Source organism: Euleptes europaea, chromosome 7, assembly GCF_029931775.1.
Source record: "Euleptes europaea isolate rEulEur1 chromosome 7, rEulEur1.hap1, whole genome shotgun sequence".
Taxonomy (NCBI): domain Eukaryota; kingdom Metazoa; phylum Chordata; class Lepidosauria; order Squamata; family Sphaerodactylidae; genus Euleptes; species Euleptes europaea.
In genome coordinates, this window is record NC_079318.1 from 29,577,633 (window position 1) to 29,595,971 (window position 18,339).

An 18,339-nucleotide genomic window follows, 5' to 3' on the forward strand; every position below is an offset into this window, starting at 1 on the left:
ACGTTTTCAAAAAAGTAGCTGTAAATACGTTTTAACATGTATAAATGAGCTGACGCTGCAAAATTCTGTTTTGGCAAGGAATGCTCCTTCTGCCATTAGTTGAGTAGTGTTGCTGAATACAACTATTAACTAAAACAATACATGTTCAGAATGGATTATAATAAGCCTCCTTTAAAAATTTTAAATTAAATCTAATGTTGTGGCAACATATGAGCAAGCTTCAGTTACATTGTTCCTCCTCACCCCTTTCACACTTCAATACCTTCTTTTTCACGGCAAGCCGTAACTTGCTGTTACATCAGTGCTTTCCAGAGCAAGCAAGCCTGGACAGAACAGCAGCAAGCTATGCTTTGCAACAAAAGCACCAGGAGAAGGAAGGAGTGGCAGCGTGCAATTTAAAATAAAAAGCATTAACCTTTTCATATAATAGTTCATAATGTTTTAAATAACTTTTCTTTTCAACTTCTCTATTTGGCATGCCAACTTTATTTAAATGGTTGCAAGTACTCAAATTAAGGATATTTTTTAAATGAGAGAGAGAGAGAGAGAGAGAAAGAGAGAGAGAGAAAGAGAGAAAGAGAGAAAGAGAGAAAGAGAGAAAGAGAGAAAGAGAGAAAGAGAGAAAGAGAGAGAGAAAGAGAGAAAGAGAGAAAGAGAGAAAGAGAGAAAGAAAGAGAGAAAGAAAGAGAGAAAGAAAGAAAGAAAGAAAGAAAGAAAGAAGGAAAGAAAGAAGGAAAGAAGGAAAGAGGGGAGGGAGAGAGGGGGGGGGAGGGAGAGAGGGGAGGGAGGGAGGGAGGAAAGTACCATGCTGAATCTTATTGTTTTCTGTAGTCTTTTATTTATTCTTAAGCAATACTAGTCTTTATTCATTCAGTTTGCAACATTGCCATCAATATAGATAACTTATAAAAATAAGCTTATCTGTTTTTAGAAAGATTAGTGCTCCAAAAGATCTAGCTAAAATAAAGTATCATCAATATATTAAAGAGTTGTTCACACAAACTAGTGTCCTTTAATCCTTTCAGAGTTTAAAATTTTGCTTTAAAAAGATTATGGTAATAATACTAACAACAGGTATGAGAAAACATTTTAAGTAGTGATGGTGTAGTTATGTTGTGAATGGTATTGTTTAAACAATATCATCACTGCCCTTTTAAGATAGTACTCAAACTATTGTACTTACTAGTGTCTTGTCAAAGGCACCACAAGTATGTGTCTCAATACATTTAAACTCCTTACCTTATTGATCATCTTGCGAGCTTCTGCTTCCTCAGCATTGGGGTTTTCCAGCTCAATAGTGTAAGTACCTTTATCACTTTGGTCATCATCATCCTTTTCAATAGTTACTGCCGCTACCTGGCTTTTTAAATTTTTCTCCATATCATCGCCTGGGCTTGGTCTATGTCCAAGGCTTCCAGAACTTCTTAACAAGGCAGTTTGTAAGAAAGGCAACACAGCAGAAGGTTCTTCTGATTTTTGCTTTAAAAGTTTTGCATGTGCTGGTCTTTGTTGGGTAGAGCCAAGCTGCAAAGGTAACTGATTCCCTTTTGAATCACTCGCTGCGGGTCTCACTTTTTCAGTTTTTGTATGAGGCGACGGAGAAGGCATTTCAGGGCACAAAGCTCCCACATTTTGAGAAAAGGAATGAGATCGCCTCTTCCGGGGATGGCCTTCGTCAAAAAACTCAATCATAAAAGCAGTCTGACTTAAAGCGGGTTGGTCTGGGTGTTTTCCTGTCTCCTGGGCTTTTGCCTGCTGCTTTTTTTGTTCAGTGTAATGATGCCTTAACTGTTCTTCAAGCACTGATCGCTTACAGTAATGCTTGTGGGCGCCAGCGTTTTCTGAATCACTCTGTGTCCCATCATCATGTTTATTTCCTGCAGAGACAATAATAATAATAATAAAATTAAACAAAACAGAAATTTAGTAATACATACATGGCAGCAAAGCAGTCTCTCAAACCTGTGAATTCAGGGACAATACTTCCTTCTCTGTAAGGAGCTCAACTGTTAGTAACAAGCCCTGCAAGCTACCCATAGCAACAACGCACACATTCAGACTCACCATGCAACAATTGAGTATTTTGCAAGCTAATCAGAGAGGGAGCTGCATCTAAATCACTCAGAAAACGTTTACTTCTTAAGTATTGATGAAATCTGAACAATGCTGCAACAGCTACACCAACACGTGGACACATAAGATCAACAGGACCCCCAATCCAACTATATTTGCTAAACAGTTACCGAAAAGAAGACCCCAAACACTCAATGAACTAGAAATAAACCTTCTTCCTGAATGTAGCCCATGAAGAATTACACCCAATGGCAATAGCATGTAAATGTCAACAGCAGGTAAATGACATTAGCAGACATGCAAATTAGGTGTGATATGAAGAAGGGTAATAGGCATGGGCCCAGGCTAGCCTGATCTCATCAGATCTCAGAAGCTAAGCAGGGTCAGCCCTGGTTAGTATTTAGATGGGAGACCACCAAGGAATACCCAGGGTTGCTGTGCAGAGGAAGGCACTGGCAAATAACCTCTGTTAGTCTCTTGCCATGAAAACCCCAAAAGGGGTCGCCATAAGTCGGCTGCGACTTGATGGCACTTTACACACACAATAGGCATGGAGAAATCAGCACTGGTAATGCCTCTGCCCCTCTGCTTATCACACCTAATTCACATGCCTGCTAATGTCATTTACCTGCTATTATACTCAAAATAAAGTATAAATGGCCACAAACCAAATTATTCATAAACAATGTGTATGTATCCACTCTTCAGGGAGCCAATATATGCATGATCCAAAAAAATCTTAAGAAAATGGGTCTCTAACTGCTAGGGAAGACTGTTCAATAATCAAAAGCATTAGGTCTATGGAACAACTGCTCAGAATCAGAATTATTCCACGGGGACTCCGCTTTCATAAAATCCCAATTTTGTTATGACAGGATGATAAATTCATGGAAAAATGGGTTTCGTGGATGACCACGTGGGACTTTCGAAGAAAATCTTCATTGTTCTTACAGAATTTGTTCTTACTGGAATTTGGCTTTTTGTTGCCTAATCATCACATGGACACTATTTACCTGTTGACTATCTTTGGTTATAGTATTTATGTACTTGTAGGGTATTACACTTTAATGAGTATATGTTAATAAGAAATACATAAGAAATACATACACATTGTTTATGAATAAGTTCGTTTGTGGCCAGTTATGCTTTATTTTAAATATATCTACTGTGGTTGCATAAACTGGTGAGTTTTGTTGTTTGTTGTATTTACCTGCTAATGACATTTACATGCTACTGCCATTGGGTGTCTGAATTCACTCTTCTGTACCTAAGGATATATGGACTCACATTCTAGCTGTATCTGAAGAAGCGAGCTGTGACTCATGAAAGCTCATACCCTGCCAGAAATTTTTAGTCTTTAAGGTGCTACTGGACTCTTGCTATTTTTTTGCTGCTACATACTATCTACAACTTAAATTTTCTGCTCTAACTCTTGATGTGGATCATTTAGAATGGTTTTCCCAAAATACCATTCCATCCTGTTATGATTTCCAAATCAAGATTATTAGTTACATCATACTGTTATCAAATGCAATGAACTTTTACATATCACATCTGAACACAGCCAGCACAAAATAGGGCAAGCTTTAGCTTTTAAGAAGCATGGAAACAGTTTTATGGTCCACAGACCAAGAGTTCATGGAGAACATTAAATATTTGAAAATGAAATGAAAACATTTTTCACTAGTACACATATGAAATAACCAGATATATACAGCAATCCCAGAGTTAAGGGACCAGAAGGATGGGTAACATTTTACTATTGTAATAAGATCACTGGTATTTCTCAGGGTGTGATACGTAAACCTGCTGTGTTGCATAGCAGGATGTCAGCTAACTCGCTTCATCTCCAATCCTGAACAACTGCATTAAACCTCAGGAACGCTTAGAGATCTAGATACTATAAGGCAGGGGTGTCAAGCATATGGCCCGTGGCCTGGATCTGGCTCCTTTAGAGTTCTTATCTGGCCTGCAAAAAGCAGCCCCCACCTGTCCCACCCCCACACTCAATACGGGCTGGCGAGGCATGGCCCAGCCTCAACAAATGACATTTAATGTCGTACTCGGCCCTCCTAACAAATGAGTTCAACACCCCTGCTAGGACTGCAATTACAACAGTCCCTTCCTATACAGAAGATGTAAGCCATTTGTGTATCGTTCTTGGCCAGGAACTGTTATGCCTGCTCAGATCCACTGCAAACAGTACCACCATTGTGTACAGCCTCTAGCCAATGCAAAATATGTGCACATCGCTTGGCTATCACTCACAGCAATGATCCAATCAGAAAGTTAAAAGACTCAAAATTACAGTCAGACTCAATGTACTAATTTAATCAAATTTATACTCTACAAGTGGGAACCCGCAAGAACTTGAGGGAGGCATCTCATTTCCTCCTCCCCCACTATTTTCTCTTTCCCTTTCCTGAAAGTCCCCACAGCCTCCGGCTCTCTCCTGCTTCCTTCTTGGGTTGCCAACCTCCAGGTAGGGCCTGGAGATCTGGAACCACAGCTGATCTTCCAGCTACAGAGGTCAGCTCCCCTTGGGGTTGCCAGCTCCAGGTTGAGATTCCTGGGGATTTGGGGATGGAACCTTGGGAGGGTGAGGTTTGGGAAGGGAAGCAACCTCAGCAGGGTATAATGCCATAGAGTTCACCCTCCAAAGCAGCCATTTTCTCCAGGGAAACGGATCTCTGTCATCTGGAGAGCAGTTGTAATTCTGGGTGATCTTCAACCCCACCAGGAGGTTGGAAATCCTAGCTTCCATAGAGGAAATGGCTGCTTTGGAGGGTGGAATCGATGGTATTATATCCTTCTAAGGCCCCTCCCCTCCTCAAACCCCACCTCCCCAGGCTCCACCCCCAAAATCTCCAGGAATTTCCTAACCTGGAGTTGGCAACCCTATCTCTTTCCCACCCAACCTACCATTACCATGCCCAGAAGATGGCATCTTGGCCATCTTCTGGGCATGGAGTAGGGGTCACTGGTGGTGTGTATGGGGAGAGGTGGTTGTGAATTTCCTGAATTGTGCAGGGGATTGGACTAGATGACCCTGGTGGTACCTTCCAACTCTATGAGTCTATCTGCCCCTCTGTCTGAAGCTTTCCCTCCCAGCCCAGCAGCCTCTACCTAGAAAAACTGTTGCTCAGTTGTGTGATGCCAGCAACTGGCCAGGCCCACTTGCATGGTAGGGAGCCTTCAAGAACTTGTGGAGTGGCACCTCACTTTCCCCTTATCCCCCTCCCCACATTATTTTCCCTTTCCCTCCTCCTGGCAGCCCCCATTCTCTGCTTCATTCTCTCCTTTTCAGCCATTCACCAACCTACCTTTTATTTCCCTCCTATCTTCAGCTATATTTATTATTTATGTACTTCATTTATACCACACCTTTCTCCACACTGGGAACCAAAGCAACTTATATCATTCCACTCTTCTCCTTTTTATCTTCACAACAACGCTGTGAGGTAGGTTAGGATGAAAGTATATGACTGGTCCAAAATGACCCAATGAGCTTTCGTGGGAAGATGGGGATTTGAACCTGGGTTCCCCAGGTCCTACACTGAGACTCTAAATGCTACACCACACTGGCTTTCATAGGGTGGCTGCTTTTGAAAAGTAGCAAACAGCCAGTCCTAGTTATGGAAATCAGGTGGATATCAAGTCACCAGAGGTTGCTTCCTGGTCTAGGGTTGCCAACCTCCAGGTGGAACCTGGAGATCTCTCAGTACTACAACTGAACTCCAGATTATCCTGGAGAAAACTACTGCTTTCGAGAGTGGACTCTATGGCATTATATTCGGCTGAGGCTCCCTCCCCTCCCCAAACCCTGCCCTCCTCAGACTCCACCACAAAATCTACAGGATTTCCCAACCTGGAGCTAGAAACCTTAGCCAGGCCTGGCCCCAATGAGTCCTCCCTCAAAGGCCAAAATAGGCCTGGAAAGGACCCAGACTTCTCCTCTTTTTACTCACAGAAACCCAGCCTGGAATACTGTGGTTGCCTAACAACAGTCACTAGAGGGAATTTACTGCTTAAAGCTACAGCTCTCCTTTTATAATTTGAGTTTTTAAACAACTCAGTGTATTTTTTTTAGATTTCACAGATTTGTAGAGAGATTTGTCTTGCCCGTTCACAGCTTCAGTCATTGAACTTAAATATCATCAGATTTTGCCAACTTTGCTATTGGTATATGGATTTTTTTAAAAACAAAGAGAAACTAGGTTAACCTCCTTTACCTTGTGCTCTTTGCGTTGGTCTTCTAGATTTATATTAAATAGTAGGATGCGAAAATTGCAGCAAGATTTACATGAAAAATAGGTTTATGAAATTTCCTGTAAATTATCACTATGTTCCCAAGGAACAAGCTCATTTACCGTATTTTTCGCTCCATAAGACGCACCTGACTATAAGACGCCCCCCCAGCTGGTCGTCGGATCGGGGACGACGCGCCCAGCGGGCTCTGTGCGGCCCCGCCCGCCTCCCAGCTGGCTGTTGGGGCGGGGAACGCCGGCTCGCGTTGTTCCGGCATGCCCAGCCGGCTGGCGGGAGGGCGGGGGTCCCTCTGCCCGGCTCTGGGAGTCCCGGAAGGACCGGGCTAGGGCCCATAAGATGCACATTCACTCCATAAGACGCACAGACATTTCCCCTCACTTTTGAGGAGGAAAAAAGTGTGTCTTATGGAGCGGAAAAAACGGTAAATTTGGTGACAGAAATATTAAGACAGCTTTTAAAATACTTTCACATTTGATTTTGAACGTTTATGGGTAAATTTTAAAAGCAGTATTTCTTTCATGCTAGGAGATACACAAAAATTGCTATCAATCTTTCTTTGAATGTGTAAGAATAAGTTCCTTCATATAAAAAGGAATCATAACACTGTTTTGCTGAAAAACCTTGAAAAATCTCTTATATCTGAGTAGGTACAATATCACAAGTTAAAAATGGAAGACCACACTTGAATCCAATCTCTTGGGAAAACATTTGAAGTAAAACTGTGAAACTTGCATCATCAGTCTTCAGGGTGACTTAGGTAGCACATCCTCACAAAAGCAATACAATATAAGTCAGTTTTTTAACAGGCAAAATTGAAAGTGGTTTAATTTAAAGAAAGAAATGTATTTAAGAGAGGAAATGTTTAGCCAATCCTAAATCATGCAACCAAAACTTATAGCCCCTGCCTACCATACCTATAAAAATAACCTAAAATTTAACTATTTTAATTGAATTACCAGGAAAAGGACAGTGGTAAAATTGACCCCTGCTATTTTGGTGTCCTTTGGTAGAAAATCAGACACTCCAGCCTCCTTCAAGTCCCCCATAGCGAATAACGAAAAGCAAATAATTCTAGAATCTAAAAAAATCCCCAATCCCAAAATCCTGAAATGGTATCAGGGGGTCAATACCCTGAATACTGGCATTTATACCCTTCCCAAAATCCAAATTTAAAAAAGTACTGAGTGCCTTTTTTCCGAGGTGCGCATACCTATGAAACCATCACCGAAAATACACTAAACAAGAATGTTGAAGTGAAAAATGAAACCTGAGTACTTATCCATCCTTAATCCTTTACAGATCAGAAGTCATTATGCAAAAAGAGATCAGTAGTACTCAAAAGAAAGTGTTTTAGAAATGTATCGATGAATGTTATACCTTGTTATCTCTGGCTATGTCAAGCACATATATTCAGTTTCTTGGTCTAGGTACAGAATTGGTGGTCATTCAGAACATTCTGATCTATAACAGTGCAATGAACACCCACTTAGCATACTTACTGTGCAATATTCAAGGCAAAGGAAGGAAAGGCAGATGAAATTATTTTACCTTTCAGTCTCTTCAAGTAGACTGGAACATCACTCTTAATACTTTTGGACTCTTCCTCTGTTGATTCCCAGATCATTGTTGGGGGATTGTTTTGTGCTAACCAGTTTGCCACTTTACTCTCTGGTGCCATCATCACAGACTGAAGCCCAGGAAGATCCTGAGTGCCAGGAGAAGGCTTCTTAGGCTTGTGGCGCTGATCTGGAGTGAATTTTGTGACATGATCTTTGATGGTTACTTTTCCTGGGGTGCTGTCATCAAATTCAATAGTAAATGAAGCATGCCCTGCCCCTGCTATGTGTATGTCTTTTGTTGGGATCTCATGAATAGTACCCTCTGGCATTTGAGAGTGCTGCTGGAATTCCTTTGTAGGGATTTCAAAATAACTTGGCTCCCTACAAAAAGGATAAGGCTCTTCTTCACTTGCAGCTGCAGATTGCTCCTCAGCTTGCTTGCCATCTGTGCTGCATCCTATTAAGAAAAATAAAGAAATAGATTTCACAGTATTGGAGAATTTCAGAGTCTTCAAGGAATTTAAGAATTCACATAAAAGCCATGTGATAATTCTTGGAAAGGAAGTCTGCAGGAAGAGTGAACAATATAGTTCCAGAACTGCAATTCATCTCTATCTGTGGTTGATATTGTCGGGTTGAAGACATGCTTGAATATAATCATGTCTAATGGAAAGAAAGTTCACTAAGAATTTGTCAAGGAAAATTTGTACTCCAACAGTTTCACGGATGCCAGAAGGAGATGTATTTTAATGGAGCCATGGAAAAATACTTAAAACCAATCTAGGATCGGATTGCAAATGACTGGTCTTTTAAATTACTTGGAAGAAATAATACTTTTAAAAGGTTAAGATCTTTGGCATAGATATTCCTCATCTGATGAACAGCCACCTGCGGTAAATTCATTTCATGTGCTATGCAAAAAAATTATCTGTGAAGATTTTTTAAAATTTGACAATGGTTTATGTAAATAAGTATTTTCTTGAACAAATGCAGATGTGCAAATATACACTTGGTTTTTAATTTAGATTTAAAATTAATGCTTCTAATGGAGAAGCCAAGGAAATAAGCTCAGCTCTTTTGAAAAGTCCAAGGGGGGAGGGGAAGACAATGAAAATAAAAAGGACTACAACTACTATAGCAGCAAGAAACATGCAGAACGTTGTAAATATCTTGCTCTTTGATGGAACAAAGAAAGTGAGAGAAGAAGAGAGTCACAACGTGCATTTTGAATAAATGCTAAATCAAAGTTTTTTGTGGAGCTGCTAGCATATTATGCATTTTAGCATAATAAGCTCACTTGCCAAGTGCCTGCAATGCGAATGCACCACATGCTAATGATGCTAAATGAGAACTGGAAAGTTGATTCTGACTGCTGAATTAAGGAACTTCACTGATACTTCAAGAAATATAGAAAAGCTAAGAACTTTGGAATTTCAAGAGCCAACAAATATCTAAGAAAACGTCAAAGTAATATTCAGAGCGTAGATTAAAAAAAAAAAAGAGCCACAGCATCAAACAGAATGCATTCAAAAGTAGACAGAGCAAACATGATACAGAGGTTAGGGGGAAAGATATTGCTCAAGTTCTCTTCCTTTTTAGGAGTCTCCCCTTTAACCTCACCAAGTTTTCATTGAGGGATGAATGGTGGAATTACAAAAAGGGCAGGGCAGAGGCTGGCAGTATTAACATTACAGCATGAATGAACTCCATAATGGCTGCAGATGCTGCGAAATGAATTATAATAGTAAGGGATGAGACAAGTGATAACACAGCATCCTGTGATGTTTCTGTGGTATGAAAGCATTAGTGTTTACAATGTGTTACTTTAGTGATCAAATGGGGAAACCATTAAGTAATTTTGAAGGGTTGCACTATATACAAATAACTCTTTTAAAAATAAAAACTACATATGAAGGTTGCTCTGGAATCTCTATTTATCATTTTTATATACTATTAGCTGGTTGCTTTAGGGCCAAGCAGGAATTTTTGGCCTCTTTCAAATTGGCTGGAAAAGGGGTCTTTTTCACAAGCTTAATTTTGCTACTTGTCAGGGTGGACTGTTTGCTTTCAATTAGGCCTGACCTTACACTGGCCTATGTTGGCTGGAACAGTGTGGGCTTTTGCTTAAAGTTATGAATATTTCTTGATTGAGGAGGTTTCCAAAACTGACCTCATGGATTTGGGGTGGGGAGTGCCCTCAGTGCTGGGACTTCACCAGTTTGATCCCTGGAGCTATAATTCCCCTTGGCATACTATTATATGGAGGCAAGGGTAAGCTAAGGGCAGTTTTAGCTGCCTCATGCTCGGAACCAGAATGGGATTGTCCCTAATGCTGGCATTCCATTGGCAACCTATTAGTTAGGGTACCTGCACTGGTGGGTGAGTCTTTAATAAGGCCCAGATCAGTGACTGATGAATAAAATCTCAGTTAAACAAAAGTTTCTTGCATGGCATCTTTTGTTTGGTGATTTAAAATGGGATAAATACTTTTTTACCAAACAATTAAGATCTAAAGCATAGCCACTTAACCTACAAAAATCCTTCTAAAAGGCGGTAAGGTTTTTAATTTTAGACCAAAGTTACAATACATTTTGTGGTTCAGTTCAGCTTATGTGTTTTGAATATACTTTTCAGCCTGAGTTGACACTGCTGCCACCTGGGGGATTCTGGTCAATTTGCTTTTCTTTTTAAGAGGAAGTTGGTACTAGACTTGTGTTAACCATCCTTACCTTTCCCAATAAGGAATGCTGTGTGCACAAGTATGTACAGCTCCTAAGAATTTCTGTTATACCATAATATAGATGAGCAACTCTAAAATAAAACTGTATAACTAATAAACAGTGTGGAGCTGGCTGTGCATAACATGAATTTTAGCAGTAAATGTAAAATGGATGTGCATATAGATTCAAAATTAAGAAATCAAATCAGGTTTCTGGGAGATGAAGATCATAAACTTTTGCTTGGAATGGACAACAGCACAGAGGGGGAAGCAAGTAATGCAGAGGGCTGACAGCTGCAGAGCAGAAGGATAAAAGCAGCAGATGTTAAGAGAAAAGCTAGGGAAAGGAAGCCAAGGTTCAAGGTAAGTCCATAAGAGAACAACAATTGAATACATCTGTTTTGATATGCACTGCTTTTGTAGAAGCAGAATAGGTCCTGGACTGAGAGAAGCATTTATTTATGAAAGAGAAAAGGAGATTAACATCACAGAACCTCTTTTCTCTATTCAATTTAATATTATCTTTAGGTAGTTGTGAACAGTTGGAGAGTGTTAATGAAGGCATCAGGACCAGACTTTACCAACTACTAAAGTGCATGACTCTCAAGAGAATATTTCCTTGATGGCTAAGTTATTTTCAACTCAACCTTGTTATACATTCACCACAATTAAACAGACAACTTAGTTTAACCATTAATACTCTGAAAATGGAGGGGAAAAGTTCCTGTTATTAGTTAGAAAACCCAAAAGTAAAATCAACAATGCTACTTTCCCTTCAATATACGTATTGTTTTAAAATTGCAGTTGGGTAGCCATGTTTGTCCATCAAAGCACGTTTCAACAGGTATCCAGTGGCATCTTAAAGACTAACTCAGTTTGTTCCAGCATTAGTTTTCATGAGTCAGAACTCACTTCTTCAAATGTACACATCTGATGAAGAGAGCTCTGGCTCATGCAAGCTTATGCTAGAATGTATTTGTTATTTTTTACAATGCCACTGAATGCTTGTTTTTTTTTTATTTAAATTTTATTGGATTTTATAATACAAATTTCCCATATTAACAAACAACAATAATGGTAACATGTAATTCTAAATCCTAACTAGATGTTGTTGTAATTTCTTATATACGTTATAAACTACCAAATTGAATGCTTGTTTAACAGTTTTATAGTCTGACAACAATCAATATTGCAAGATTCAAGTTTAGTGATCTCTGTAGCCAAGACCACCCCCAAGAAACAAATTCCAAAGTTTTTTAGATAGCCAGTGTTCAGTAAAGCTTAGCTGTATAAGGAAAGTAAATATTATGAAATCATACTGTGCTGTAGATGTGTGCTGTAGATGCCCTATTCCTCAAATTTTAACCTTGAATTTTCACTTAACAACTGCATCATTAACATCTTGGCAGATGCTATTTTGATATTGTTCTTGGCACTGTTTGTCTAAATAAAAAAAATTCTAAGGCTTGGTTCTCATGTTCATGTGGAAATAGTTCTGGGGCACTAGCGGTATCTGAGGCACTTTTTCACTTCACTAATAAAAGAAAAATACTGTGAAAACCACTATCATATACCATTTTCACAACTAATATAAATGTATCTGAAGGGCAAGTAGCCAGAAAAGTAAATTGCCAACACAAGCAGAATTTTGAGCCATTATTCCATAATAGTATCCCCCTATGCCAACCACCAAAGGACCTGGGCTTTCAAGAAAGTTGATATGAAGAAATAGTACCTTATGGTTGTTAGTTTGGCTCCTACCCAGAGATGATTTTCTTGGCTCTCCCTCCCCCGCCCCCTTGGCAGTATAAATTATCACTGTGTTGGCCAAAGGAAAGGACTTTCCCTCAGGATTGTCACCCTGATTTTTGTTTTTGCACCATTTGTCCACAAGGAAGAAAAGGCTTCAGCGAGAATAACCCATGGATGTATATTCAACTTAACGGAATATATAACAGGCCTCAGCACGGTTGGATTTGACATTGGAGCACATGCTTATTAAATGCTTTTCTAGTCACCGAAGTGTTAAGTACAAGCTTATAGCCACAAAATAATGATGAAAATCTGTTCAGAAGCCATACACTTCCAATAGATACTATTTTGGATGTCTGAATGGTAAGATATGAAGAGTTTGCACACTTGTGTCCTGTTGATAACCAGCCAACTAAGTGAGAAAGCGAATACTTTAAAATGACAGCAACAATCATGGGTAATTTTCAGGTCATATTTCACATGTATCAGCAACCACCTCGTTCATATCTTCTTTATCCCCTGGATCCAGAGTAGAGATTATTACTCTACCAAAGGTAAAGTTTGTGACATTTGAACAGAGTCCACTGAGGCTTGCTCACTAGCAACATTTTCCATAAGAGATTTCCATTAAGGCTGAAAAACAGTAATACCAAAATAATCTTATTAACTTACCGGTAAATGCTGTAAAGGCTAATTGTATCTAGTTGGCTTAGTGGTAACTAATCTCCCATATCAATCTCCGCATTAAACCATGCTCCATCTGTTATAAAATACTTTCCCTTCTGTAAATGCACAACTGTTTTCCAACAGTGTAAAATGTTGAATAATGTTTAGGTTTAATCTGGATCAGCAATCAGAATTTTAAGTTTCTTAGAATAAAGAATTACTAAAACAAAAACTGGTTTGCTTACTATATATATATGGACTATACAAGCAAGGGATGAGAGAACCAGTACATCACACCCTGAGATCTTCCTGTTCAATAAGCAACTAATGACAACTTTAGTGATAAAATGGAAAATCTTCACATAATTTAAGGGCTAAATAAATCTGAAACTCAGTTTCACATTGCATCTCACTTTTTTAATATTTCACAGTTCACTGTTTCATAAATTAGATTTTTGATGTATTGTACTTGGAGTTCAGTTAAATGTCCAAGAAAATCACATAAATCTAGCAAATAAACAGATTACAGTGTAACATTTATTACATATTAAGTATGCTCCATGAAGAAATGCCTGTGGATATTTACATATAAAACACAAAATATTGGAATTTTCATATATATTTACTAGCATAAGACTAGCATACTGCCAATGGATGTTTCTGCAAAATCCATGTACATGTTTCCTAATGTAATATTTCTTACATGTATTCATGAATATTCATTTGAGGTAAAAAAAAATTGATATCAAATCTGGACCAGATGATTTCCTTGAATAGAAGGGGTGGGGGAGATTGTCACTGCATTCCCCTCATGCTGTCCCTCAGGAACAACATTTCAGGGAACACTTTGGGCTGCAGCAGTAAGGGGGAGGTGGGGGAAGTCAAATTTCCCTATAGGAAAAACCATCCATCAACACAATTTCTAGGAATTGAGTGGGGGATTCTGCTCCCAATGGATCCAGAATTGTTTGCTGCTTCCTGGCAGGTTCCAGGCTGATCCAGTAATAAAGGAACACCTTCACCGCACAGGGAGGCTCTTTTAGCCTACTTTTTCTTGTCCTGCATCCATTGACAAGCAGAGAAGCATCCTCAAAAGACTAAATTTTTAAAACCTTGCATCTTAAGACTGTCAGATGCAGAAAGTGATACTATAGCATGGCAGACCGCCTTCTCATCTGAAAACCTCAAGCACAGGTAGGCGCATGCCTTATTTCCCTGATAATACTGAATCAACAGAGAAGTGATTCCATGAGAACAAAGTACATCTCATACTGTCAGGTGTGTGTTTGTGTGGAAGAGCTAGCACACCAAGGAGGGTTTATTTTTTAATTCCTACATATTTTCTTCACTGAAAACATACTTTTTTTTTACATACTGACAAGGTTTCCCCCTTTTTCAAGGTGTCTAGATCAGCTTGAAGAAAGTCACTAGAGCTGCCAATCTCATCAAACTTCCTCCACTCGAAAGTAGAATACTTTGTCAATTTTATCTATATGTTTTAAAATATTGCAGTATTCTCCAGCCACGGTCTCTTTAAAAACAAAGAACTGGGTGTAACTTGAGAATTCTATGCTGGTTCTATAAGACTCTTTCCACGTGTCTCCTACCAATGAACAATTTGGTTCCAAATCTCTATTGTACACTTTAAAACATCCATGCCTGTAACCCACTGATAGATAACTTGGGTGCACTTACTTGCAACTGCTATTCATCAAGTGTTCTCTGTGAAGGCATACATTGGGACTGCGCATGAGCAGGCCTGCCTCGGAAACATCTTCTAGCTTAAATCCACAAGGGGGCGCTTGAATTGTTGGAGCCACTGCAACTGTTCTGGACTAAATGGTCACATGATCCAACAGAACAGCGCCCCCTCCCTCAGTTCTGCCTGAGTCGCCAAAAGTACAATCTTTATGGAACATTCTGAGTCCTTGCAGATGGGAGGGAATGTGTGCCTGCACAGAAGACACTCGATGAACAGCAGCTACAGGTAACTACAACTGTTTTCATCTTTGGTCTTCTGTGCAGTCCCACACTGGGATTCCAGAAAGCTATTCACCAAGGTGGTGGAAGAGCTCTCTGAATCACTTCAGTGGAACATAGGTTGCAGTACCATTTTTCCAACCAATGCTTCTTTTCTTGCATCCAGGTCTAAGATGTAGTGCTTGACAAACATACCAGCAGATGATCATGTTGTGGCTCTGCAAATCTCCTGGATCGGAATACCTCTGAGGAAAAGGGCAGAAGATGCTTGCACTCTACTAGAATGTGCATGTACAACTAATAGAAATGGCACACTTGCTCAGTGTAACAAAACTTTATTGTAGACACAATCCAATGTGACAGTGAGATTATGCTCTCCTCTTTGGAAAGGCCCAAGTAGGTAATCTATAAAGCATTATCCCTCCGAAATGTTTTTGTCCTATTTAAATAAAATAATAAAGCCCTTCTGACATCCGGACTATGCGGATTTCATTTTGCACTAGAAGCTAGGAGGGAAAGAAAACAGGTGGAGGAGGAATTTTGACATAATTTTAGGGAGAAATTGCAAGCTGGGTTTTAATACCACTCTCTCCCCAAAGATCTTGTGGAATGGAGGGACGATGCGGAGCCCTGCCAATTCAATAACACGCCTAGCCAAAGTAATTTCTGCTAAAAAATACTTTCATGGGCAAATGGGCTAAGGAAGAAGAAAAAGAGTTGGTTTTTATACCCCACTTTTTCTACCGTAAGGAGTCTCAAAATGACTTACAATCGCCTTCTCTACCACCACCCCCACAATAAGCACCAGCTCTAAGTTTGAGAAGTTTAATGTGGCAAAACTGGTCAGACAGTAGCCAAGTGCCCTAAACAAAGAATCCAGAGCAGTGAATCCCCCAGGCAGACATTGAGGCATCTGTGGTAACTGCAACCCCATGAAATCAATCCAAACGGGGTCCCCATGGAATGGTTCTGTCAGTACATTTAGATAATGAACTGATAACCTTCCTAGGGATAGAGGATCTCATGGGGTGAATGTATATTTGGCTTAAACTGATTAACAAACCAGAGTTGAAGTGGTCTCATGAACAAGCTGGCTAGTGGAAAAATGGAAGCAGTTGAGGCCATCAAACCCAATAAACACTGAATAGATCTGACTTCCTGAAAGCAGTTAGTCATAAAATGTTTGGCCATAGTTCTAATGGTGGTACCCCTAATAGGTGATAGGAACCCTTTTCCCAACATTGAGCCTAAAATTGCTCCAGTAAATTGTATCATTTGAGAAGGTTTGAAATTAGTCTTTTTCCAGTTTATATGTAAGCCTACCTTTCGCAACTGTGGGTGATAAATATCAAGTCTGCTATAAGTTACTCCTTGGATGAAGCAACAATCAACCAATTAAAGTACGGGTATAATGTGCACCCCCAACCCCTCAGAAAAGCTACCACAGGGGCCATACATTTAGTAAAGACATGTGGCACAGTTGCTAAGCCGAAGGGAATAACAGTATACTGAAAAACATTTCCTGTATATCTGAATCTAAGGAATCTCCTGAGTTCCTCATGGATGGCAATATGAAAATAAGCATCCTTCAAATCAAGCACTGCAAACCATAAACATTTCTTTAATAACTATAGAACGGATGTTAACAAAATCATGCAAACTAGCAACTTGTAAAAATATGTTCAAGGCCCTTAAATCTAAAATTGATTTATCGCCACCATCTTTCTTTGTAACAAGAAAAATGCATGAGTAGAATCCTGCCAGGGCATCTGGAGTAACAACTTCCTCTAAAACACCCTTTTCCAAGAATGCATACATTTCCGCCAGCAGCTGAGGCAAATCGTTATCCACAGCCTTGCTGACTAATTGAGGCAGTGGGAAGGATGTGCATTTTATTCTATAACCTTGCTCAATTATAGTGAGCACCCATGTATCATTAATTATGGCCTGCCATGCTTTAAAATAAGTACTTAAATCTATTCCTAAAAGATACCAGTTTTCCAGGTTTGTCATTGGACAGTTAGAAGGCTGGCTTGCGCTGGGCCTGTGGCGTCTTTCCCCCATGATCTTGAGCACCTTTGGATCTGGACAATGACTTTACTCTGCCAAACTGTTGGTGATGTTGAAAACCTCTGAGAGGTGGATATTCAGGACGTGGTTGCATGTAAAATCTCTGCTCCCTTTGATAAGAATGCCAAGAGTGTCTAAAGGATTACCTTTGCTTACAAGTGGGTAGGCCAGTTGGCATCACTCCTAAAGACTTGGTCGTGCTGATTTTTCTTTGAAACAATGTTTCATCTGTCTTTTCAGAGAACAATGTTGGTTCCTCCAACAGCAGATCTATTCTTTGACGTGTGTCAATAAGTAATGTGGTAAAGTACAGCCATGCTTGTCGACATAGAATGACAAAGTAGCCATAGTTATGGACGAGGTATCAACTGGCATGTCAACTGGCATTTCTTTGTTGTTTAGATAATCTTGTTGCTTCAATTCAGAGGAGATGTGCCAAGGATTTCATGTCCTCTGGAAGGGCTTCAAGTAAGGGCTTATTTTTTCCCAACAAAAACAGTTGGTACCCTGACATTATGGCTTGATAATTAGAGATCCTTTAATTGAGCGCAGCAGTGCATCAAGCTTTCTCCCTGCATGGTAGCTCTGCCTGCCCCTTGGTTGCAACTCTTCTGTCACCAGAAATGACGGTGGGAGGTGGGTGCCCAAGAAACCACAATTGTCTTGTTTAACTTTATAACTTTTCTCCATGCTCTGAGAAGTCTCAAGCAATGAAGCCGGTTTACGCCGAAGTTCTGTAGTCATATCTAAAAATCCTTCCAGCATAGGGAATGCCACTACAACAGGGGAATTTGAATACAGGTGAGACAAAATCTTAACCTTCGGCTTGTTCAAGGTAGTAGACACATCAATTTCCAATGATCTGGCCATACGCAACATATGTTTGGGGTATAACTTAAGATCCTCAGTTGGGGATGTTGAAGGGATGCCCCCAACCCTTTTATCAGAGGAGGGGTCTGAAGGCACTTCCAAACTTCCCTCAGATCTGACAGTGGTTTCCTCTCTGAGTTTTTCATCGGATTTGAAAGCAGGATCCCGGTTAAAGGTGCCTGTGGAACAGTACTAGTTGGTGGAACCAACAGCCTCCATGGACACACAGCCACTTGTATCAGATCTGGTCTCGGAATTGATTTGATGAAAAAACCAATTATTGCAGGTATGTGGTGATATGAAGTACAGCCATGACACTGATGGAAAGTTGGGGGGCCATAGAACCAATGCCTGGATTCAGGATGAGATTGTCTTGGATCT

At 39.9% G+C, this 18,339-nt stretch overlaps 1 protein-coding gene across 4 annotated transcripts in view; it reads right to left on the reverse strand.

The window, feature by feature from the left end:
* CEP170 (centrosomal protein 170) overlaps window positions 1-18,339 on the reverse strand; it is a 102,074-nt gene that overhangs the window by 44,141 nt on the left and 39,594 nt on the right. For 3 of the 4 annotated variants that reach the window (XM_056852564.1, XM_056852562.1, XM_056852561.1), the window contains 2 exons: window positions 7,891-8,358; window positions 1,240-1,877 (listed from right to left, as the gene is read on the reverse strand). In XM_056852564.1, the coding sequence (XP_056708542.1) occupies window positions 1,240-1,877; window positions 7,891-8,358 (1,106 nt within the window). The remainder of the gene's footprint in view (window positions 1-1,239; window positions 1,878-7,890; window positions 8,359-18,339) is intronic. The other variant, XM_056852563.1, reaches the window with a different exon arrangement.